Source organism: Plectropomus leopardus, chromosome 15 (genome assembly GCF_026936395.1).
Source record: "Plectropomus leopardus strain MGB_pleo_1.0 chromosome 15, ASM2693639v1, whole genome shotgun sequence".
Lineage (NCBI taxonomy): Eukaryota > Metazoa > Chordata > Actinopteri > Perciformes > Serranidae > Plectropomus > Plectropomus leopardus.
The window spans coordinates 13,734,307-13,760,236 of record NC_142190.1 but is presented as its reverse complement, the minus strand read 5'-3'; the positions used below and the strand labels follow the sequence as shown (position 1 = coordinate 13,760,236).

General features: G+C 38.8%; 1 protein-coding gene across 3 annotated transcripts; it reads left to right on the top strand.

Annotated features, from left to right (window-relative positions):
- Positions 1–513: 513 nt before the first annotated feature.
- On the top strand, positions 514–25,122 carry sec24a (SEC24 homolog A, COPII coat complex component). Of its 3 annotated transcripts, none has more exons than XM_088088390.1 (24): positions 514–892; positions 5,104–5,718; positions 8,255–8,419; positions 10,200–10,277; positions 10,815–10,877; positions 11,278–11,444; positions 12,097–12,284; positions 12,642–12,744; positions 13,367–13,490; positions 14,447–14,556; positions 14,821–14,933; positions 15,331–15,449; positions 15,881–15,936; positions 16,090–16,296; positions 17,056–17,179; positions 17,806–17,964; positions 18,222–18,395; positions 18,583–18,693; positions 20,930–21,105; positions 21,341–21,478; positions 21,723–21,827; positions 22,909–23,001; positions 23,138–23,241; positions 23,767–25,122. In XM_088088390.1, the coding sequence occupies exons 1-24, from the start codon at positions 838–840 to the stop codon at positions 23,879–23,881; spliced, it is 3,462 nt and encodes a 1,153-aa protein (XP_087944516.1). In that variant the 5' UTR covers positions 514–837; the 3' UTR covers positions 23,882–25,122. The 3 variants fall into 3 exon arrangements, with proteins under 3 accessions (XP_087944516.1, XP_087944515.1, XP_042354799.2); XM_088088389.1 differs by having other exon boundaries at positions 13,364–13,490; XM_042498865.2 differs by lacking the exon at positions 10,200–10,277 and having other exon boundaries at positions 13,364–13,490.
- Positions 25,123–25,930: the final 808 nt, after the last annotated feature.

Below are 25,930 nucleotides of genomic sequence, written 5' to 3'. Positions count from 1 at the left end.
TGGCAGCTATCACATCCATAAAGCTAGAGTGCTTTAGATAACTCTAAATATCCGTCTGTTTTGTGATGAACCACAATATCTCTTTTATTGTGTTTCTAAGATAAGAACAAACATAAAAAGCTATTAAGACCTCTCAAAAAATCTGAAAAAATGTATCTAATGAAACAAACAAGGTGTATTTTATCTTGGCTTGAATCTTCCACGTGCAATTTAATGTTGTCTGTATCAGTTTTTCTCTCATGTTCTTTTTCTTCTTGATATTGTTACATATACGATGTTAAATGTTGACTTGTAAATGCTTTAAAATTAAATGTATATCGTACAATGCACTGTTGAAGTTGAAATACGCCAAAAAAAATTGCATTATATATATATATAGATAGATATATAGATAGATAGATAGATAGATAGATATATTGCACCTTCTCTTTTTGTTTCCAGTACACTGCAAAACCAGAGGCACCGGAGGAAATGCCACGTGTACATACTGCGCATGCCCGACGAGTTTTACGTTGATCCTGCTGGGTGATCCCAACTTCCGGTGAAAGAGGAGAAGTGTCTCACACGATTACTCTGACAAGGCCTATCGTTACTTACCCGTAGGTAGTTAAACGGGGTTTCGGCGATAGCCATGGCTCTGTGATCACCATCAAGCCAGCTAATTAACTTTTTAAGAATCTGGGAGACGTCATTATAGACGCCGCTTTGACCAAACGCCACATCGTCAGAGCCACAGGTTTGAACGTTACTGCCAGCTAGTTAGCTCGCTAGCTAAAGACGCAGCTAGCTATTCGCCAACCAAGCACCTCTAAATTAGGTCCTGGTGTCTATTTCAAGATGTCAACTGCTGGGTTTAACTCTCAAAATGGGACAGGGCAGACGTATACAAATGGTGAGTAACATTTAAATATAAGTAAAGTTAGGTCAAGGCGAAGTAGCTAACAGTAGCTTACCCGCTTTACTCAGGTATTAAGCTAACATTAGCAGCAGTTCTTCTTGGACCCAGTCTCTGAGGCTATTTGCTAACTGTTAGCTAACTGTCAGCTAACTGTCTTGCTTAGTAACGCTGTAACTATAGTAAGCAAGAGTGAGCTGTCAGGTATAGTTACGCCGGGACAGCTGCCATTAATCTTGACCTGTGCTATCCTAACGACTTAAGATGTGTTAAGGCACAGTACTGTCCAAAAGTCTCAGGCCACCTTAAATTGTGTTATTTAAGCAAGGTTATAATAGTCACATATATTTATTTCTCGGAAGTCTCTTTACTAAAATACACCCAGAACATACAGGAAATAGTCATACAGTCTTAAAAACGGAACGTTTTCAGAGTAAAACAACTTCAACAGACTAAAGTTGCAAGGATTTAGTGTGACCACCCTTTACTCTTAGCATGTCTCTCTAGGGCAGACAGTATGAGATTTGTTAATCTTGTGGTTTATTTACAAGTTGCATTCAAGAAATGTCCACAGCTCAATGTTGATTATTTGAGCTTCCTTTTCATGCTAAATATTGACTTCATTCTGAAGAAGATGCCATTTTGTTCTGACTTTTTTGGTGTTTTAATGCATTGAACATGTTAGGTGTATTCTTTGTATCTTAATAAAGAAACAAGAAAAAAATATTTATATATTCTCATTACAACTTTACTAAAACAACAAATCTATGGTGACCTACGACTTTTGGACAGTACTGTACGATAACAATACTTGCCTTGCTAACTATCTATTGCTGCCTTTGGTTTCTTTCCGCTGGAAGACCAACAGGTTGAGAAACCCACAGGTCAAAAGGCAACATGACTTTTAAGACAGGTCTTGGGTTGTCCCGTCTTCTCCCAGTAAACATGATTATGATAGTGTGATCACACCCTCAATCTAGAACTTATTTGTCTCCTTCCAAACAGCTGCTCAGTTAGCCAGAACTTTTCCTGTCATGAAGAAAACATCAACTGAGCTTTGACTTATGTTTTCTTTTCTGCCTCCGTAGAGTTTTTTGTATTGCCAGCAAATAATCCCATCTGCAAGTCTATTAGTTCCCTCACTGTTGTGCAGTAGCAGGCTAAACAGCTAGGACAATTTTTGCTTTCCACGTTTTACTGTACATGTGGCAAATTGGGGAACGTCCAGATATGTTGCTGCAGAGCTTTCTCCAGACTCATCCAATTACCCTACAGCAGTTTGAGATTACTCGCACAATTCTATCGGATTTCCACGAATGCTAACGAAAAACAATCTAAGCACACTCAGTAACATCTAACAAAAGTGTGATTGTTTCAGAAGCATTTCTTATCGGTGCATGTAAAGGAGCTCTCTTGTACTATGCAGATGATGCAACTGCAGCTTGGGTTTAATGCCTCAGGTGGTTTTCTAAAACTGTAGCTATATTGTATTTGGGTTAGGGTTAGGGTTAGGGTGTCTATGTCTCTTGAGTCAGATGGGTCATTGACATAAAGGATGTTAAAGGACATTGTGTTACTGACAATAGCAACATGTAATGAAAACACGTCATCACACTAGATGGGATGATGATAGTGATAATAATGATGATGATGATGATGATGATGATGATGATAATGACGATGATGGAAGTGACGAGTGTGTATAAAATGTATCTATTGTCAGACCAATACATTTCCAAATATCATATTTATTTTTCATTAACTGATGTGCATTAGGATGTTCCATATCATATTGTTCACAGCAATACTGGTGTAATGTTTAATAAGATTAAAAAAAATAATATTGTGATAATGGCAGTGTTTCAGTTTGTTAGCATAATGACATTATACCATTATGCATGGCAAAAACAAGCATGGCTTAAAGCAAAATTGCTACTTTACAGGTACCTTTTAAGGTATTTGGCAACTGTTTAGATGTGTAATTTGGGGTGATTGTATTTTGTTTTTTATACAGAGTCTAAGTTACTGATGCTGTTTACAAACTAAAGAAATTAGAGATAATTTTTGTTCAGTTTTTGCTGAATATTTGTAGGCAAACTGTTACATTTATGCTTACCTATAAAACTATAACCTTTATTTTGTGGATTGTCTTTGTTTTTGAAATTAATATTAAAATATTTTTCAGCATTTTGTCATATCATCAAGAATATCAGTATTGTAAAAATACCCTGAAATATTTGATGTTAATTTATGGCCATATCGCCCACTTCTAATTGTAATAACATAGTATCATATGCACTCATATGTACTTTGTAGTTTTCTTACACATTCATAGTAATTACCCACTTGATGTTAATGAGGCCAATTTTTAAATTTACCTTTCAGTGGGATAATTTGTGATAGGCGCGGAGGTCTGATTCCACATCAGGCTCATCTTGATTGGACTAGAGCATTAGTTCTTTAAATTTTCCATCTCTCAGAAGGCCTAAGATTTAGGTGGACTATATTCCTTCAACTATCTTTACTCAGTGAGTTGTTTTCTTATCCCTTCTCATCCTGATGCTCACTTAGCTCCACTTCCAGTTATGTAGTACAGGACTAAGTGCATAGGAGTAAATCTGTTTGCATAAGGTAATAATTTCATGTTTAAACAGCGATATACTAGTGCCGCAATTTAAGCCCTGTTAAGCCTGTTACATTGTTATTTCGAGAACACATTTGCTGATATGAATTGTCACTATGACCCATTTTTCTCATTTTTTTCTGTCTGACTGACAAGTCGATAAATGTTTGAGATCTGCTTTTTGCTGTTGGCAAGATGTTACATCATCTATTATTTCAAAATGAATCATGTTTTGATATTTAGTTTGACACCAGGGTTCTTGGTATTGATATTCAACATTCTGGAAGTTGAGAAACAACTGACACATTTTAGTCTGGTACTCACACAATATACAATCAAAGCGTTCCTAATTGTGCAAAAGTGTCTGAGGTGATTTTCTGCTCTGGTCTGTCAAGTGAGGTCAGACCCGGCTTAGAGCCCCGCACTCACTGTCACTAGGGCAGATCATGATGAATTAAATCCAGGTAAAGAGATTAGACCCTGGGCTGTCAGTTCATTGGTCATTTGATGGATCTGAGTGGTTTTCACTTGTTGTCGTCACTACCAGTACTGTGCCATCTGTTTTTCATCTACCTTTTCAGACTGTGCTTCAGATGTAAACCCAAAGGACCTGCTCAGTTTTAAGATACTTTATCACAATCAAGCTCTTTTCAGACATTGATATCTGTAACATTGCTGGCTTCGTCTGTCGGGGAAGCTAATGGCTTGGCTTTTTGAGCTTTTAAACGGAAGGCTGCCTTACGGGAGCTTTCCATAATTGCTCTGGTCAAGTATAACTACACCATAGGCTAGAGAGGTGCAATGCTTGTTCAGATTTGGCATTTGAGACACAAGAGGGAGTACACCAGCCTGTTTTCTTCCTGCCATTGTGGCAGCACTGCCAGAGAAGAGTTTAAAAGTAAGAATAGTTTTCAACCTGAAGCTGACATGTGAAATTGCAGCAACATGGAAGGAGTGAAGTGTATTTCTGAAAGAGCTTTAGTGTCATTTTGATGGCGAGATCTGTGTTATCTTGGGTATAGGAAATATGCATTTAATAGGGCTGTCAAATGAAACATATAAAAAAAGTTTTAATAGCAGAATTTTAATAGTTAATTGCAATTAATCACATTTTTTGATCATATGTTTTCAATCACATTATTTTGCACAACAACAGTTATAAAGTCCAAGGAAAAGCTTTTCTTATTTTCATTCAAATATCTTGAGATCAGAGGTCAAGGGACCACTGTGAAATGACCATGCTGTTGTTCAATTGCCAGAATTTATCCTTACCTTGGAACGTTTTTAGCCCCCATTCTGAGAAGGTGGGTATGGTTGGTACCTCTGGATTTCTAGCTCTTCTCTTTCTTTTACACCACTATGACACTATTATCATCAGTCTAGCTTCAAAACTCAAAGACAGGAATGTCAGCAGAAAATAAAACGCAATTAAAAAAACAAATAAATAAAATGGGCTATGAACTGACCTTAATTGCATCGGAATTAACATGTTAATGCTGACTGCCCTAGTAATAAAAAAACGTAGGCCTGTTTTGTTTTTTCAAAAATCTAGTTTCTCTAATATTTTTCTCTTTCTCTTCTCCAGGTCCTTCACAGAATCCAGTTGCCCTGCAGCAGCTGCCAGGGGTCAGCTATGGTATGACTCACCAACCCCCCTACAATCCAATGCAGGCCAAAGCTCCCGCACCTTCCGGCCCTGGACTTTACCCTTCTGGGCCATACCAGCCTGCTCCTCCAGGCAGCTCCTACCAGCCCGCACCACCACTCACTTCTTACCCAGCTCCTCCAGGCCAGTCAATGCTGACCAGGCCTCTAATTGGAACTCCACCATCCCATACCCCTCCTCAGTCTGCCAGCCCTAGCCCTGGTCCTAGGCTGCCCCCTGCACAGGCAACACCTCCCCCTCCTGCTGTGTCTTCTAGTGGCTACTACCCAAATCCCCAACAGCCACAGCCCATGGCTCCAGCATGGCAGTATAACACAGCTCCCCCACCAATGGGGCCACCCACCTCCATGAGCACACCTCCCCGCGGCCCCATGGCTAATCATGTGATCCCAGCTGCAAGCTCGACAGCACCGCCACCACCACCGTCATCGGCTGCTTACAGCTCTGCACCCCTAGCCCCTGTGTCCCATAGTGTCACCCGGCCCGCAGGTCCAGGGATGCCCCCTACGTCTCTGCACACATATACCCAGCCAGGTAGGAACACAAAGCATCCAATGATGCAGGCACTCCTTGGGTCAAATCAATAAAAGGATGACTCATTTTATTCAAGCTCAGTAGATCAGATGAGTGAACTTTATCCCATTAATTCCAGTGTATCCATTACTTAACCACTGCAATGTGTGCCTTTTAAAAACATTCAGTGTGTGTGGTTTTTTTTTTTTTTTTAGATATCCGCCACTACCCCCTTGTAATAAGCTTTTAATATCACTCTTAGTATGTCTTGTCTCTTTCCTTGTCATTGTCTTCTGTCACTGACATGATATGCATATCAAGAATGCTGATACGTTGGAGCTGGACATTGCCCTCTGTTCTTTGAACATGTTGGCTGGCTGCTGCCTCTGGCTCCCTCTCAGGCACAGAGACTCATTTACACTGAATTTGTTCAAAGTTCAAATCTGAATTTTATTGTGTCCAACGTAATTCCTGTGTAACAGTATGACGTGGCTTCTAGGACTTTAAGTCCAAATATTTGTTTCAGTTTCTGGTGAAGTTGGATTGCTTTCTACAACAATGTCTTCTGGGCATTAAATAGTTTTGATAGATGCAGGTAGAAGTTTGAATTCTTGCTTTTGGAGTTTAAGGGTTGTGTGCACTGAGAAGCTGCCGGTGTCAGAAAAAGAAAAGACCACTCATAGAAAATCTCAGTAACTCTTTATGCCAAATAGTCATCGACATTTTAGGAGGAACTGGCTTAGTTAAATGATGTGAGTGTGATGTTGGTTGTGTAATCCGTGGCCACAGTGTCTGAACAATTTGTCATAGCATTTATAAATTAACCTTGATTCTTAAAAAGCTTTATTTAATGCACTGCTTCTACTGAGAGACAGAGTTCACGTGATCATCTCAAATTTGTTGTCAGCTTGTCTCTCAGTCTTATGGTTAGATTGGCTTGAAAACTGCTGTTTACATTCAGACCCTCAACTAGAAGAGTCTGCTCGATTTTAGTGACCTTTCCCCTAGCAGCACCATCAGTGCATCTCTTCCGAGTACAATGGTGACAGTGAGAGTAGCTGCTAACCAGAGAAATTATTATTAGGTCTTTGTGGAGATGTTTTTTCTCTGTCGACTGCTTTCTTGCTTTGAAATGTCACACGAGTCGTAAGCGATTCTCAAATGTCATTCATTTCTTCACCAGCCACAATAATATGTTGAACAGTTTTGGCTGTATTGGGCTGCAGAGAGCTTCATAGTGCAGTTAAAAATGGTTTTGGTCCCCAGGATTAACAGTTAAATGTTTCTGAATAAATGTAACCTGCCACAGCGTCAATATGAAATGCAAAAAAGTACCATGCCCAATCGGTTGTAAAGAGGATTATCTTTTTAGTCATTATCATGCAACTTCATCTCAGTCTAATCTCTAATCTAATTAAGTCTTTACAACCTTGTGTCCCTGAAATTATAGATTCTTCCCTATCAATAGATAATCATTTGTCATTATGATTGGCACTATCACTATTGTAAGAATAATCAACCTGTCCAGTTGTGCATGGTAATGCACCATACCTTTTTTAAGTGAACGGTGTGATTTAATAAGAAATGGTACACCTTTTTCTTTCTTTTTTTTTGTTTGATCAATAAGTTAATGAAGAGTTCATGTGAGTTTAGACGCATCTGAATCGACTGGTTCGTTAGTAGAGATGAACTTGTCTCTGTTGCTGTCACTGTTCTGACATTAGCTGGCTGTGGGTCATTGGTGCTACCAGCTGTTGTCGCCTCTAGTCAGAGCTTATAATGTTACACGCCAGTGATGCATCCTATCTCTTCCACATGGTATTTGGCAATATCACAGAGTGCACAATAATATTGACATGATTTCTGAAGTCATAACTCTATATTCTAAATTACTTCAGTGTCAATGCAGTTTTACTGGAGATTAGGGCTGCACGATATGCATAAAAATTATATTGTGATCATTCGGACAGATATTGTTATTGCAATTTGAGTCACAGTTTTTATAAGAATATAATTTTTTTTCATTTTATGTACACAAAGGAAATATGAAAATCGTGATGCTGTGATTTGAGTCTGTACCAAATAAGCATGTCCCCTTATGTCTAGAATATAATTTGTAGGCCAAGGCATCTCTGTAGAACCACAATGATTCATTCATCCTCATCATGTGTTGTGACACATTTTACCTTTATCAAAAAATTGCAACTCCGTTGATGTAAATATTGCACACGACCATATTTGATTTTGATGACATTTCGATTAATTGTGCAGCCTTAGCGGAGATAATGGAGGTTATGGGTTAAAGTATGTCTTTATCTCACAAGTGGATTTTAAAGAAAAATACTCAACAACAACATTGAAATATGATTTATTCTACATATCGCTTTTTCTTTCTGGGAAATTGTGACATGCATTGCTCACTTTTTTGTCACGTTTTAAGTACTAAATATATCATTAATTATTAATAAAAAAGGCTAAACATTAGCTTAACTCTATAATAAAATAGTAATGACTTTCAGTCCAAAGAAGACTCACTGTTGTTGGTGTTTTTCACCAGGCACTGCACCTCCACCAATGACTCCCATGGCTCCCCACACATACCAACCAAGCAGACCTCCTTATGGCCCACCACCTACAGGCCCACCACCAACCATGAAACCTGCACCGCCTCCCACTGGACCCCCAATGGCCAATGCCACCTCCCCACCCCCCAAGGCAGATGGTAAGTTTTTTTTAGTTTTTTATTTTTATTTTATTTTGGCACATACATTTTAGTGCTTTGTCGTCAGGTATGACCACCCACGTAGACAGCAACACATTAATAGTGCCACATCCAAAATTCTTTACACTTTACAGCATCACTTTATTTATTTATTTACATTTTACATTGTCTAGTTTGTCTTGAGTGGCCTTTGGCCTAGTCCACAAATGCACAGGTATTTTTGAACATAGCTTTTTTGCCTTTCATCCATGTGCAAACTGCATTTAAGTTTGAAAATTAACCTTTTGTAAAATTAAAAACTCTGTTTGCAGTGTTGGCATGTAGACAGGAAAAACAAAGTTTTTGGCTTGTGACATCAGAGTCTCTGCTGTTATCTGCTTTTGTGAAGCACCACAAATGAGGTGACATCTTGTGCAATGCTAGAAGTGATCAACAAACAGCTGGCTCTAACATCTTAAGCAGGACTTTTTACATGTTACACATAAATGTTCAGTTACTCCTCCACGATGTTGAGGAGCAGAGGCATCAGAGTGTGCTACAGAGGTCAGTGCTCGAGGCCGTTTTCCGGTAATAATGCCAGGCTTCTGTTTGACCAAAACCTTCTTGTGGCTAGCATGGCTTTAGGTTTAGGGCTATATTGCCATCTGTTGAGTTGCATACCCATGCACTGTTTTTTTTTAAATAGTGCATGGATGGTATTTTTGTTTTTGAGAATGAAGGAGGAAAACCCCATTTTTAAAAATACTCATATATGTGTGGACTAGGCCCTAGAGGAGCCAGTGGCCTGGTATGAACTCAACAAGACGAGACTTGTAATATATTTTGAAAGTGCTTGAATCAAGTGTGCTGACAAAAAAGGAAGTGGAGCTGGTTTTTCCATGTGATAATGTGACTAGTCCCTTCAGTAGAGTTAATATTTCAGACTGATTGCAGATGGATGGCTATAAAGTACTGTGCACAAGTCTTTGGCCATCATAGATTTGTTGTTTTAAGATAAGATACAAAGAATACAAAGAATATGTACACTGCATTAAAACACAGAAATACTCAGAACTAAATGGCTTCTTCAGGGCAAAGTCAATATTTAGTGTGACCCCCCTTTACACGTAGCACCTCTTGACTTTCACGAGGTTCACAACACTGCTTCTATAATTTTCAGATCTTGACTCTGTGGAGGCCACTCCATCACTGTCAGTGTTTTATCTGCCTTTTTTTTCGCCAAATATGATTTCAGTGTATTAGCAGTGTGCTTAGGATCATTATCATGCTGAAAAGGAAACCCATTTCCAATCAGAGGTTTTCCAGAAGGAAGGGCATGGTGTATTAAAATGTGTCAGTACTTTTCAGCATTCATGAAGACGTGCTAAGTGGAAAGGGAGGACACACTTAATAGTTGTGACTTTAGCCTGTTGACGTTGTTTTTTTTTTTCTGAAATATTTGTGTTTTTAATACTGTATACATATTTTCCTTTATGTTCTGGTTGTGTTTTAGTAAAGAGACTACTGAGAAATAAATATGTATGATCATTATAACCTTGCTAAAATTACAAAATCTAAGGTGGCTTGAGACTTTTGCTAAGTACTCTTTGTTAGAACCAGGTGTTAACTAAGTGTTTAAGTTGTGGAAACATTGATAGTCAAAGTCAGAGCAGCACAACGTTCTCATAATCATAATCGCAATGATGTCAGTGATGAGTAACTGTATGTCCTTTTATAAACCAGACATATTTGTTCTGATCATCATCTGTTGTTTCCCTTCCCTCCTTCTTCTACATGCCAGCTCAGTGTGGGGGTGCTGTTAACAGCACTCTTCCCCCCACTGAGCCCGACTGCCAGGAGGGAGATATTGAATGTCCAGGTGTGGCCATTTCTGTCAGTAGCTGTTAGTGTCAGTGCTATTGCACCCATCCTGTCCACTTTATGCTGTTGTTCATTGTATCTGGGGATGCACTAGTTATTTTCTTACGTCCCTGTAATTGATGTTGAGCTCTACAGAATCAGCCAATACAGAACTCCAATCTGTTGGCTGGGTGTCAGTGCTGCTTTAGCCCAGTTTTTTGGGGTTTTTTTTATTAGTGCGTCCCTGCTAACATATTTCCTGTCAGTCGTTTGTTTGCCTCTGTCTGTTCCCACCATATCTCCCATACAACCTTTATATAAACATCTTAGAAGCACCAAAGTACAAATATTTCTTTACAACACCATGCATTCCCATCATCAGCTTCATCATTAGTATTGTTTTGCCTCATCACTCTTTCGTGTCCATCTTATGTGTATCTTTTACTGTAGATCAGATCGTTCCATATCCATCGCCTGTGATTAGCACACTGGGATAGAAATAGCAAAGAGTGTCACTAAAATTATTCACTTCACATCTGTGTTTGTTTTGAAACAGGAACTGCGGCTGGCAATGGCCCACAAGCGCCAAACAGCTATAATCATGTTGACAACAAAATGGGTAAGGCCATTTTCTGCCACTTATTATATTCCTTTCACACAAGCCTCATGTACAGTCGAGGTTTATTAAGCAGGGTTTCAAAGATGCCACACACTTGTAGTGAATGGGAAAATGGTCCTCTTTCAATTCACGTCACGCTATTGATGAAGGCACAGCATTTCTAAAGGTGTTTATTTTACGTAAATTTTTTGACAACCTTTGAAAGTAGATCCCTTCTTCACTACTCTTAACACTTACAAATTATGACCTTTTACATTGATTTTTCTGTACTAATTACAAAATACAAAATGTCACAGGAGTAAAGCTTCCACAAAGTTAACTTTTTCAGTAATCAATGCTGCTCAGTGGGTTTGACTTCTTAATTAAACTGAACTAATTTCTGTACTCTTTTCTTCCATAGCTGGCCTGCCCCAACCCGGACCACCTGGTCGGCACCTGGGCCACTACCCTTCCCTCCCACCAGGGTACCAGAACACCTCTGCTCCTCACAACACCACCTCCCCCATGCACCCTGCAATGCAGGCCGCCACTCAGCCTTATACTCAAGCACCTCAGCCATACCAGCAGGTGAGTCTCGGCCGTGCACTGACTGATTTCTGCTGGAGCCTTCCAAATAAACTGCTTGTTTGCTCAGTGTTAATGGGTGTGGAACGATGTGCTCCGGCATTTTTCTGTCACACATTTGCTTTTCACAGAGTACACAGGCAAAACTCCTGTCTGCTCACAGTATATTGAAACATCAGGCAAGCACTGAGGAAAAAAATCCAAGCACTTGTAGAAGCAAAGTCGATGAAATAATAAGAAGTTAATGCATCAGTATCACAGAAGCTACATACCTCATTTGTTGTGTAATATCCTTGCACTGTTTTCAGAACTAAAACACACACATTTTTAAGTTTATACCAGCAAATTATTTATTTTAGCTTAACACATTGGTTTTCTGATAAATCAGACTGATTATTTCTTTGTAACTTAATTGATGGTAGTCAGTGTCATCCATAACTATAAAGATTTTGTAAACATTACATTTTATTGACAATGACAAGATGAAATGCTGGAGGAAATATTAAATCTTTGTGATGTTTTGGCTTTAAGGAGGTCAGAATTGGAGGCATTGAACATCTGCAGATATTAATGATATGCTTAATGATTTGGCTGTGGCTGTCGTAAGTTTTTGGTAAATAGATCAGCTGAATAGCTTGTCGTCCCTCCCTCTCAGCCACCTGGTGGCCCAGGGCCAGCCCAACTGAGCCCGTCCCTGGCAGCCATGAGCCTCCAGTCCAGCACCCCAGAGGCCCTGAGAGTGGTCAACCTGCTGCAGGAGAGGAACCTGCTGCCACCAGGTGCAATCCCTGCCCCAACACCCTGCCTCCCACAGGACCTGCAGAAGATCAACTGCAACCCAGAGTAAGCCATGGCAGACTTCTATTGATAGCATGTGTATATATATATATATTGTTTTTTTTCTTTAAAACCGACTTACTGTGATACTAAGTGTTTATAGTTCAAGTTCTTAACTATTGTATGCCATGTAATTTTGTGGAAAGAAAATTATTAAATGCACCTGAAGTGGGACTTTTTGCGTTTTATCATAGATCAGCATGAGCATGTATTTTCCCTGCATGTTTCTTTGCAAGTTTTTAGATCCTGCAGGGCTACATTGGTCCTGGAAAACATTTTTATAGCATGTGAAATATTGAGGTCAACATCATCTGATGGTGCTGTTGAAGTACTATAAACTTCTGTGTTTGCGTGTATCTCCAGGGTTTTTCGTTCTACTCTGACCAGCATCCCTCAGACTCAGTCACTGCTCAATAAAGCCAAGATGCCGCTGGGCTTGCTGCTCCACCCCTTCAAAGACCTCTCGGTAACACCTCAGTTCAATATTTAATGTGCACACACGTCAGTCATTGCATTAACATCAACTTAAATAACGTTGTAACTATTGGCTCTCTATTATAGCCTTGTTTCTGAGATGTCATGTCAACATGAAACCTATTTTACTGAGTTGTGGTCATACAACGTCATACTTTCAGTCCCAGTGACGTCCCTGTTGCTGCCTTATATAAGGGACTTTAATCTGTATTTGCTGTATTGCATTAATGCATAGGAAGATGATGCCAGGAGAAACTAGTATATGTGTTCATCTATTGCAGAGAAAGTTTAAAAAATCATCTACAGCCTCATCCTCAGTTATTTTCCTTAGATTTTGATAAGATAAGTGCATCAGACTTGTAGTGATTAAATGCTGATAATCTTCCAAACACTTTACTTCAGAATGAGATTTGACTTGATACTCCTCTGGGCAAAATCTGTCAGAATGAATTCACAATGGTTCGCGTGTTAATTGAGGACACAGGAAAGAGAGCTGTACCCCAGCTTAGACAGCAACAAGACTGTCTTTATGGAAACGAGTTACAAGAAAATTATATTGCCGGGAGACATTTTTCACATGGTTTGCTTTTGCTCCGTGGTTTTTCTTGCAGCAGCTTCCTGTGGTGACATCCAGCACCATCGTCCGATGTAGGTCCTGCAGAACTTACATCAATCCCTTTGTCTCTTTCTTGGACCAGAGGAGGTGGAAGTGCAACCTGTGCTATCGGGTCAATGATGGTAAGAACAGGGGAGGAGTGATGTCATGTGAAAGAACCACTGTTAGTGAACACCAGAGCAGATCGACAAGTTTCCAAAATGATATAGCCTAGCTACGGTTCACTGGACAAAATGGCAAAGCAAAATTCTTTTAAATTTTCAGGAACAGGTTGTGATGACCTTAAGTATTCTATAATGAAGCTTCTGCATTTATTATGTAACATTCACTTGAAACATTTTGGGGATTATATCAACATTAATAGCCAGCTACTTTTCTGAGTTAGCTAAGATGTGGACAAACTTAGGTATTTGTTGTCTTATTGGGTTTTTTTGTATGAATACCAGAGAAAGGGCCCTGAACCAGACACTGAATTTCAGGGAAGGCTGGTTCAGTAACAGGAGAAAATTGTGTTTTAATTATTCCACGTGGACTAGGAGCTGCAAATGAAGACTTGCAGAGCTGTTATCTTTTATTAAATTCAAGTCAGTTATCACTCTGTGGTCAAATATGACTCTTGGTCAAAGCTCTTGCTTCTAATTCATTGTTTTTACTTTGTTGAAGACAGTTCCGGAAATGTATCTATGCTTTTGCATTAGTATCTGGATATTATTTATAATATTTTCCTGTGTGTGAAGGTTGTATCAGCCTGTTCATGTTAAAAGAAAAAGAAGATATCTATTTGTTACATGACTATTATATTGGTGATTGCATAAAGATATAAAAATAGTCACATGAATGGATCCATTTTTTTAGTTAGACAATAACTTTAAGTAAGAAGTTTGCATACATGTACAACCCCAATATATGTTTCCACCTTTTTGACTGTGGAATAATAAATATCAATATTTTGGTCTTAGTGATAATACTTCCCACATACTTACCTTAATATTCAAGACTGAGAATTGTTACACACACAAAATACATTGTATAGATTTTAATATTTAACCTCACAAGATATTTTTGTGTCTTTATGTAGTTCCAGAGGAGTTCATGTACAACCCAGTCAGCAGATCATATGGAGAGCCACACAAAAGACCTGAGGTCCAAAATGCCACCATCGAATTCATTGCTCCTTCAGAGTACATGGTAGGTTTCAACAGCTTTATTGACATCAGTCCTTTTTAGGGTCTGAATGGTTATGTGCAAGCTCACTTTATTATAAATGAATAGCTCTTTTATTTATATGTATTAGTGCCTATGTAGTGCTTTCTGACCAAACTAAATTAGACATTTTTTAAAAACTTAATTACATGTTTGAAATGTGTACAGAAATCTGTGCGTGTGAGTATGATGATTTGTTTTGTTATTGACCTTGTGTTACATCTCATGTGTGTGCCCCAATTTACCCAGCTGAGGCCACCACAGCCTGCTGTTTACCTGTTCGTGCTTGACGTATCCCACAATGCAGTGGAGACAGGCTACCTGAATGTGTTCTGCCAGTCACTGCTGGACAACATCAACTCGTACGTTCAACATTAAATTTCCACTTGTTAGATGTTGGAAAGACAGCAGGGCCTTTTTGTAATTTCCTGTTGTGCCTTTAAACTGTACAGAGGGGGTCGATGAAGGTATTTCACAGTTAAGAAACACACTAGCTTTCTGCCAAAAAATGGCAAAATAAAGGGAAATAGTTTTTTTCATTACTGCAGTTATGTAAAGTAATATAATTCAACAGAGGCAGCATAACTTCATAATCTAATGGTAAAGCAGGGCTTTGTAAACAAAGATAAAAATAAGTATTCCCTGTTGCCTGTGTGCTAGCTTTATTTAATTGTGTGTGTGTGTGTGTGTGTGTGTGTGTGTGTGTGTGTGTGTGTGTGTGTGTGTGTGTGTGTGTGTCTCTGCCTGCGTGTGTCCCAGACTCCCTGGAGACTCTCGGACAAAGGTAGGCTTCATCACCTTTGACAGCACCATCCACTTCTACAACCTCCAGGAGGGACTTTCTCAGCCTCAAATGCTCATCGTGTCTGACATCGAAGGTGAGACACAGCTAACAGCAAAGGCCACACAGGCTTTACTACGGCAACATGACACCAGCAGTGTGCAAACTTACAGCAGATGTATAAAACTAAGAAATATATCAAGAGATCACAAAACTGCTTTTTTGGCGTGGACTGTTAACTTCTGCTTTGGTTAAAACTTCTGTGAAATGTTTCTAACATTTAGCTGGATCCAAATATCTACATGTCAGAGGTACTAGTGAAAAATCACCAAGATTATATTTTATTTTACTTTATTTTTCAAATCTAATTATGTCAAGTTAGCTGCATTAGAAATGGCTCTGTTTTATGTTATTTAAATGAAATACTTCATGGTAGCTGCACTATTAAAAATTAGTCCCATTACTTTTATATCAGCATGTATATGTCTGCATTATATTTGTTTAAATAATAGCTTTTGTGCTCCACAGATATATTTTTACCAACACCAGACAGCCTTCTAGTAAACCTCAATGAATGCAAAGAGGTAAGAAATGCACCATAACTTAAAGCTATGTTTATTGAATCTTACAAACATAACAGTCCAGGACCTTCTCATTTTGTCACATCAAGTCGTGTTTTTACATTTTTGGGCACAGTGTAGGAATTAATATGAACTCTCCCTGTGCTTGTTTCTCAGCTTGTGCAGGATCTGCTGAAGAGCCTGCCAACTTTATTTCAGAAGACCATGGAGACACAGTCTGCACTGGGGTCAGCTCTGCAGGCAGCCTTCAAGCTGCTGTCGCCCACCGGAGGGCGCATGTCTATCTTTCAGACACAGCTGCCTAGCCTCGGTGTGGGGGCACTCCAGTCCAGAGAAGACCCCAACCAACGGGCATCTGCCAAGGTAAAAGAGATGTGTTGGGGGTCAAACATAGGATTACAGAGCTGTATACCCAACAGTAGCATTATGTTACTTGAAAACACCAGATGTCACAGAAGATATTTTCATAAAATAGAATTACAAATGCTCATTATAGTAGGATCATGCCGATTATATTTATATAAGGGCAGTGTGCATGACAGAATAATGGAAATTTCACAAAACAAAAAGAAGAGATGAAATAATTCATCCTTGTTTTTCTCTTGAACTGTGTTGCTGATAGCAGTTTATGAGCAGACCGGCTAAAAAGGCTTTTTTGAATTTCTGATGGAGAGTATCAAAGACAGTATTATTATCAGTTGCTTCAATGTCACAAGAATTAACCCATTTAGGGTTTTACTAACAGCAGTTTTATCATTAGCCACCATTCATGTACTGAATTTTGAGGACTATATCAGACAAGGAAAGTCAGAATTCTCTGTGGAAGTAATACTCGTAGCACAAAAAATATACGTGATTTTGTTTTGGTAAATGCTTCTTTCACACTCTTATGGAAATTAAAGTCAGACTTTTGACTGCCCTGTAAAATAACACTGACCTAGTTCATGTCATGAAAGCGTTATGATACAATGGGAAGTCATGGAAAAGTTACTGATTTTTTACATTTTTATTTCAGGGCAGAATCTCCTAATTATATCTTGAAAACTGTCTTATGATTTTAGCTTATTTTTGGTAGTCACGTTACCTTTCTGATTTTGAGCCCTCTTGTGTGTTTTCTGTCAGGACATCCAGCACTTATCCCCGGCGACAGACTTCTACAAGAAGCTGGCTCTGGACTGCTCTGGCCAGCAGGTGGCGGTTGACTTGTTCCTGCTCAGCTCTCGATACTGCGACCTGGCATCGCTAGGTAAGTCCTGCGCTAAATGGATCAGAGTGGGTGAATTGAGATAGAGAGACGGTTTACTTTATTTTTTATTGTTTACCTGTGTAGTGCACAATACAGAATACTTTAATGTGATTTTGATCATTCAGGTTTTGTCAGGAGAGTCAAGTGTATAATGTAGTTTCTGGTTGTTAAGTTTTGCTCATATTAAAAAAGGGTAAAATCATTTTACATTCAAAGTTTATGGAGCAATATAATGATTTGTATTTATTATGGTGTGGCTTTATTTAGGCTTCTAACCACCATGGGCACTATTGTCCAAATAAATACAAAAACCTCGGGAAAGAAAAGTATTGCAAATGTAGTGGTCAAAACTAGTGCTCGAAAATACCAACTTTTTTTCTAGATTTTATTTTACCAAGTGCTAAAAAGCAAAAAGTAATATATATATATATATATATATATAATTTGTGATCAACTATGGCAAAAGAAACGGATAAAGATAAAGAATAAAGAAACGTGATTTGAAAAATACCAGATGCAAACACAGACCAGTGTGTGGGGGAAATGGGTGTGACATTTCACATTTTTGTCTTGTAAAAAATAAGACACTTAGCATCTCTCCTCTTTGGGTTGCCTCTCTCTTTCAGGCTGCATATCCAGATACTCTGCAGGGAGCGTTTACTACTACCCCTCCTACCACCACCAGCACAATCCCGCTCAGGTGGAGTGCTTCCAGAAGGATCTGAAGAGATACCTAACGAGGAAGATCGGCTTTGAGGCCGTCATGAGGATACGCTGCACCAAAGGTCTGCTGGAACAACAGCTGCTGCTTGGTTGAACTTTGACCTGAATATGTGTTCAAAGATGATTTTCAGAATTTCAAGTTTTGGGAAATGTTTAATCTTTCATCAATTCTGATTAGTAAATACAACTGGAAAGGAAACCCCTGAGTTTCCATTTCATCATGAATTTTGCAGCATTGTTTTAGGATTGAGTTATGTGACATCTTCCCTGTAGATTGATTTTTCTCTCTCTCTCTCTCTTTTTCTCTCTTTTTCTGCAGGTCTATCCATCCACACGTTCCACGGAAACTTCTTTGTGCGCTCTACAGATTTGTTGTCCCTTCCCAACGTGAATCCAGACGCCGGCTTTGCGGTTCAAATGTCCATCGAGGAAAATCTAGACGACATGCAAGTCGTCTCATTCCAGGCCGCGCTGCTTTACACGTCCAGCAAAGGTACACACACACACACACACACACATACACACACACACACACACACACACACACACACACACACACAAACACAAACATACCTAGCCAGGGTTGTTTTGTTTTGTTTTTTTCAAAGCCATTGTCCAAAATTGGAATAATTACAGTAATCTCTGACTATTTTGTTTAAATAACGTGTTTTCTCTCACAGGCGAGAGGAGGATCCGTGTCCACACCTTGTGTCTCCCTGTGGTCAATTCTCTGTCGGACATCTTTGCAGGTGCTGATGTTCAAGCCATCTCTGGACTTCTGGCTTGCATGGGTAGGTACTAAACTATCAAACACCTTATTAAGATTCCCTCCTGAAGTATTTTTCAGGGTTCGGAAAACCTGGGAAAGTCATGGAATTTAACAGTCACATTTTCCAGGCCTGGAAAAGTCATGGAATTAGTAAAAACTTTTGAGAGTTGTGAATAAGTCATGAAATGTTGTTGTGTGTAATGCAATTGTTACATATATCTTCTGTGGATAAGCATCAACATAATGTAACAGCAAATTTACTTTCTGAAGCTGATGACCTGGTGTAGCTCTAATATGCGTCAAAATGTGAGATTGTTTTGTTAACCATCACATTTTTCTCATCTTTTCCCTTCTTTCTTTCTTAACCTTCATTTATGTCAGCTAGCTGAAATTATGTTAAAATAGAGTTTAAATCTGATAACTGAAAAATACCAGGCAACTTAAGCAAGAATTTATTTTTTAATGATCAGTCCTTTAAAAGTCATAGAAAAGTTTTTGATACTTTGTACATAGAAATATTGTACAATTTTAATTTGTACAATTAAAATATTCTGCATGAAATATATATATTTTTTTTACAAAGTCTTACAATCTCTCTCCCTTATTTCAAAGTAAGAATCTATGAATATGCAGAAATTGTTCATTTAAAATTTCTACATCACACGTGCATAACGATTGCTTAAAAACTATTTGTTATGTCAAAAAGACACGCTCATACATGGGAATGATTAACTCAGATTTTCAGTTAGAGAGAATCGGTCCCCTTTGAGCAAACAAATATGAAAACAAATTGAGAAGCAAGTTGTTCTGATGCTGTGCACAGTAATTGAATGCCATTTTGACTTAAGTACGATAGCCTCTATATTCTTACCCCGAATTTTACAAATTTTGTATCAAATATCCTTTAATTTATTTAATCAGTTTAAGCAGCAGTAATGCTCCCCCGGTGTTTACTGTAACTCTATTTGAGTTTACAACTTACAGCTGTTTTCTTCCCTGCGTGTAGTAACTTTAAGCAGGAATGTGATGATAAAGTAAAAACATGCAGATTTCAGTTTTGTGTTTGATGCCTGTGATCATTTTCTGGGTACTTGATTACATCACATGAAGTCGTGTGTGTGTGTGTGTGTGTGTGTGTGTGTGTGTGTGTGTGTGTGTGTGTGTGTGTGTGTGTGTGTGTGTGTGTGTGTGTGTGTGTGTAATATGGATAAACTTGGATTTGTATAAAGCATCACTCACACAAATTGTTCTTTGTTGTTGCACTAAATAGTCTTTTGATTGGCCAGATACAAAATCACTGCAGGGGTTTCATCCACTTCACCGTTATTAGCACTGACAGATGGAGATGAGTGGCAGCAGCTGTGGTCACCTAGCAACGGTCGCATACTGAGCAGTCAGATCTGTGCTGGCTCATCTTGCAGTCACCTAGAGAGCAGATGCTGATGTTTTTGTTTTCTTCAGAATATGGCACAGAATGGTTCTGCCGCTGTTTTTGTGCCTTACTTCAACTGAGAGTCCACAGTTTTTCTAAACTGCTGCTTAATGTGCACAATTGTACAGATCTTAAAGTCACATTGCAGTTTTAAAAACACTTTAATGTACACTACTTACTGTACAACACGTCTTACAATTATCAGAAATTCATAAATCACATTTTGTCAAACTCCAAGGACAAGAATACACTTCTACACTCAATTTTTTTTAGAAATTTTTAAAAATCAAACCTGCACCATATTGATTTAACGTCAAACTTTTTGGGTGATTATGTGGCATAAGCGTTGGGATGCAAACAATATCCAAGCATTCATACAATCTCAGATTATTTTACAATTCCCTCTACACTGTTAACAACATGGTTAGAATTCCTCCATAGATTTCCCAAGAACCCCAGAGTAGCAACCTCATAAATTTATACACAAAAACAGTGTTCAGATTGTAAACTTCATGACCTCTCCCTCAACTCAAATACATTGAATTACAGAACTGAAAAACTATAGAAATGTTGTGTCTTTCTCGTCTGTGTCTCTCTAAGTCTCACCTAGAGCAGATATAGTGTTTCTCAAATTATTCAGATTTTGTTTCCAGAAAAATGAGAAAAATTCCATATAAAAATTGGTGGCCTGTTTTTATCGCTGTCATTTAAGTATGTCCCAGTGGGGGCTGCCATAGTCAGACATTTTAAAATCCAACACATGGCAATTTGAAAGAAAAAGATTCCTCCTCTTGACAGCTGCTGATGTGTCCCCCTCTCTCTCCAGCTGTAGACCGCTCAGTAACGGCCAGTCTGAGTGACGCCAGAGATGCGATGACCAATGCTGCCATTGACTCGCTGACGTCGTATCGGCAGTCTGTGTTGACCATCCAGCAGCCCGGCTTGCTCACCCCGGCCTGCCTCAGACTCTTCCCCCTCTTCATCCTTGCTCTGCTCAAACAGGTCAGCTTCTTTTCCCAAAAGTGCAGTCATTACACAGCATCTGCTCTGTGGACTAACAGTACACTTAAAACAACTTAAATTTAGCTTGTTAAGAGTCAGTTTACTAGTACAATTAAAACAGAACGGTCAAATTTAATTGTTTAGCATTTTTCAGCACTTACAAAACTAGTTTTACTCCCAAATCACTATTGAGCCCTTATTGATCCATTTTCACGTTTGTGTTTGCATCATGCAGAGAGCTTTCAGGACGGGCACCAGCACCAGGCTGGATGACCGGGTGTTTGCTATGTGTCAGCTGAAGTACCAGCCGCTGGCCTACGCAATGCTGATGATCCACCCTGCTCTGTACCGTGTTGACAATCTGACGGATGAGGTGAGGAGGGTGAAATTTCCTCTGAGATTTCTGTGCATGAAGTGGTGAAAAAAAGTAGTGAACCTGGATATAGTTGACTTGAAAAACATTATTTATGCAGTCTCTGTTGTTGAGGGTTTTTTTCTTGTTTTTTTAAAGCCGTGGGCTGAACCTCAGCAGTCATCCCAGTATTTTCCACTGTTATTTTAAATGTCTCCTTGTTGCCAAGTAATAATCTCTTATCTTCCGTTTCCTGCATCCTCAGGGAGCTTTGAACATCAATGAGCGGACCATCCCTCAGCCCAGAGTGCTGCAGCTGTCTGTGGAGAAGCTCAGCAGGGAAGGAGCTTTCCTCATGGATGCTGGAACGGTACAAGTCTTTAAGCCGTGGTTTTAGTAATAAGCAGTCATAACAAGCTAACAAAAATTCAAAGCTGATGTCTCAAACCTGGCTAAATTCTGCCCTAAGATGAACTCCTAAGATGAAAGCTTCTCTTTGTATTTGTGGGTTATAGTATGTGAATAGGGCGGTTATAGTCTCATAGTCAGAATGAGTGATAACTTGTTCTGAAGAAGTAAAAACAAACATTTTGTGCATTTCCTCTACAAATACATTTTGGGCTGTTAACACTTCTAGTGGTTTCATAATCTGACTCTGTGCCTGTGTGACAGTTAAACATTGGTACAAAGAGGCAGCTCTGTGATGAAGCCTTACTGTTGCTGATGGACCATGACATTACCATTGACAGAAACATTTCTGCAACACACTGGAGAAGAGTGTGTAAAATTAACATTTTACACAATGAAGTAGCACAGTTATCCAGTGTGGCTTTAAATTAAAAGAGCCTCAGTTTCTATTTTGTTTATGTCACACAGGAATGAGATGGCAAAGTTCTCACAGTGATAGCGCTCAGTTACTTCAAGGCTTACTTTTGTTATGCCCTCCAGTCGTAAGCCTGATCATGCGTTTGTTCGTGAGTGTGTGTGTAGCTGTTTTTCTTCAGCTAAACTCACAAACTACTGGACCAGTCAGCCTAATATTTTGTGATTGTATCCTCAAGGACCTCTCAGTTTGTGGTGATTTAAAGTTGTTGAAAAATGTGTTTTATTGTTTTATACCATCATTGACTGCTGATTCCTCACTCCTCTTAAGCGGACAGTAGACACCACAAGTCATCATTGAAATGGCTTTGCAAAAACATAGAATATGTTTGGAAGTTGTCTCAGTGAAAAACAGCAAGCCGATAGTTGTTGTTGTTGCAGGCCACATTTTGACCTTTGTCTTGGTCCAAAACTTACATCCATAGAAAAGTCTGGTCTTATTTTGAAGTGAAGCCAGGAGGGACAACTCCCCTTGGCGTAGCTGAGCCACCTGCATTGTCTAGAGTTATTGTGATCAATAATGTAGTTCTGAGTTTATATTTCATTTATAAAATATTGTTTTCCAAAAGGTGATGTATCTGTGGATCGGACGGAACTGCCAGCCCAACTTCCTCACACAAGTCCTGGGAGTTCCCAGCTACGCTGCCGTGCCTGATAACCTGGTAGGAAAGCTCATGTTTACTAAGATTTTCCAACAAATTGTCTTGAGGGTGACTTAATGGTCACACCTGTTGACTCACATACAGGACAGCTACAGTTGCACTCATTGCATCCTCCTCCCACTCTCTCCTCTCACAGTATCTGCTCCCAGAGCTGGACACTGCCGAGTCGCAGAGAACCAGAGCTTTCATCGGATGGCTCCGAGACCAGAGGCCGTTCTTTCCCTCCCTGCACGTCATCAGGTGGGCAACAAAATTACATCCTGTATGAGAGAGTAAAGAATTAAGTTTGAATAGTGTAAGGAAATTAAAGCCAACCAACAGCTGCAGGTAGATTTCAATCTTAGCAGTTAATATACTGTCCTTTTAAGGTCACCTTCTGTTCCATCGAACTAACCCTGGAAAACCGTGTTGGCTGATAAAATCTTGAAAATTGTGTCTGAACAGATCAATTCACATGGTAGCTGGCAAAAAAACGGACAGTCTGAAAACTGAGCAGTAGTGAAGTTACTTATGAGCTTTTGTTTAACTGAAACAGAATTCAGATTCTTTTTTAAAGAAAAATCAGTAACAAAGAAAACTACTAAAGGCTGCAAAAGTAGTCCAGTAGATTTAAAAAGGGGAGAAAATTCCAGTTTGTAAGTGTGCAAAAGTTTTCATAATTAAACCAATCTCTTGAATTTTGTCTGCCAGCACTTTTAAAAATTGAACAACTACATCTGACTTCCCCTGACTTTTTTCTTTCACTCTTAACCCTTTGACTCTCAGGGACGAGAGCCAGCTGAAGCCCACCTTTATGCAGAACATGATCGAGGACCGAACAGAGTCGGCCCTGTCATACTACGAGTTCCTGCTTCACCTCCAACAGCAAATCTCCAAATAATTTTCAGTGGGTCTGTGGAGAAGAGGGAACACTGACACGAGGACATGCATAAGCGTATGTGTGTGTGTATGTATGTACATGATGTGTGTGTGTGTGTGGCTGTGTGTGTATATGTTTGAAAGCAGTGGGAGTCAGACTCAAGGATGCCTCTTGCTTCCTCTCCAGCTGTGGCCCACCATCTCTCTGAGGAAAAGCTGAACTGATGTGAAATGTCACTAAAATCAAAATATGTGACAGACATTGCGAGGACGGAGAGACAAAGAATCTATTCTGATGCTTATTTGACACTTTTTAACCAGCTGAAGCTTTGCATTGGAAGAAGAAGAAGAGAAAAAAAGCAAGAAATCCAAGATGATGATGGTGATTATATATGTCAGTGATCGAATGAATCAGTGTTTATTCTCATAGAACAATGCTGTCTAACTGAGGTATCGTTCAGATACAGTCCAGGCAAACTGATGTGTAAAGTGTTTTTGTTCCAAAAGCACAGTCGTCTTTACTAAAACAAGTCAAATGTATGTTTGTATGTGTGCTTAAGACTAGGTTTGTGAGGAAGGGTTAGTATGTCTGCGCTCAAAGACTGTTATTGAGTGTCACCAGGAGTATTTGTACACAGAACACCTGAGCTCTAACAACACTCTTAATATTGTACCTGAAGGACAGAACGTGTGCTTTTTTTATTTCCCAGTCATTATAATTGTGTGTCGAACAAATCTGTAGACTCTGTTGTAAAAGGCAGGAATGTTGAAGGTGTTTGAAGGTGGATCGACCTTGCCGTCATCGCTGCCTTGAATGTGTGGACTCGGCAGTGGAAAGTCTTTTTCGTTGGTCTGATCTGTCCTTCAGAAACTCTCTGTCATCCTCTCTATCTCTGGACATTCAGAACACCCCTGATGACATCGCTGTTCTGTTTGTTTCTTTTTTTGTTTCCGATTATCTAATAATTTATAAGACTCCCTATCTGATTAAATTCTATAATTGCCTTGTATGGGAAGTCACTTTTTATTATTAAACCTCTGTTTAAATACAGACTCTATATATGAAATATTTTAATATAATAGGATATGGGAAATTCTTTAACACAGACATAACAAAGCCATTGTGATCTTTTAATCATGCTTATTGATACTTGTATATTGAAAAAGACTGCGTTATATAAAGGTGAAGAAATGCTGATGATTTTAGTATAAACATTAAGGTGAAATGACGCTAAGGAAATAAAATGTTTGGGACTTTTTAAATGTAGTGTTGTGTGCTGGTGGGTGAACAGTGTTTATTTCAATGGAAGCAAAGACCAGGAAACAGAATATGGACCAATAATAGTCAAGTTTTCTCTTGACTCAGCATGAATTGAAAGTTTTTTTGATTTGGTCTGATTTCATACAGTTTGTAATCTATGTATTATAAAAGCAAAAATGTATTTAGAACGGACAAATATGTTTTGGTCTTCTTGCACAAAATTATCTTTACATAAAGAAAAAACTGATAAATACAAATAGCCTGTGTTTGTACAGAGTAAATTGCAGAATTGTGGACTCGAGTCACGTGACTTGGACATGAGTCTTAGACGATGTCATAAAAGAGTGTGCAAAAGGCGAGCTTTGAATCAATTCAGTATCACTTTGCGTGAGCTGAATGGAAAGGCACATTACACATGTCACAGGAACAACAGACCAAAGACACCTGATAATTTAATATCGAAAGCAATAAATACAGATTTTAAAACACATTCATTTATCTATTTAAATTAACTAAATGTTGCTCTGTTAAATGTCATAAATATGGTGATTATGCACATAACATGAGACTTACTTTTAAAATGTAAAACAATGGTTTTAAACCACCTCAGGTGAATCACGAATCACTGTAAAACAGTCTTTGATGTTAGTAACAACACTCAATATTTTCTCACCTCTATATGAAAATTCCATGCATACATTTGTAAATCTTAGTCCATGCAAACAATGAAAGTGAATTTTGAAATCTGTGATACTTTTATACCTATACGTCATTACAGATTCATATTATTAACACAAAATATAAATTAAC

Excerpts from the sequence above, each read along its gene's own strand:
- sec24a (XM_088088389.1), top strand. The coding sequence starts at position 838 with ATGTCAACTGCTGGGTTTAACTCTCAAAATGGGACAGGGCAGACGTAT. Across the intron at positions 11,445-12,096 it reads CACCTCAGCCATACCAGCAG|CCACCTGGTGGCCCAGGGCC; the intron begins GTGAGTCTCGGC and ends CCTCCCTCTCAG. Across the intron at positions 16,297-17,055 it reads ACCAACGGGCATCTGCCAAG|GACATCCAGCACTTATCCCC; the intron begins GTAAAAGAGATG and ends GTTTTCTGTCAG.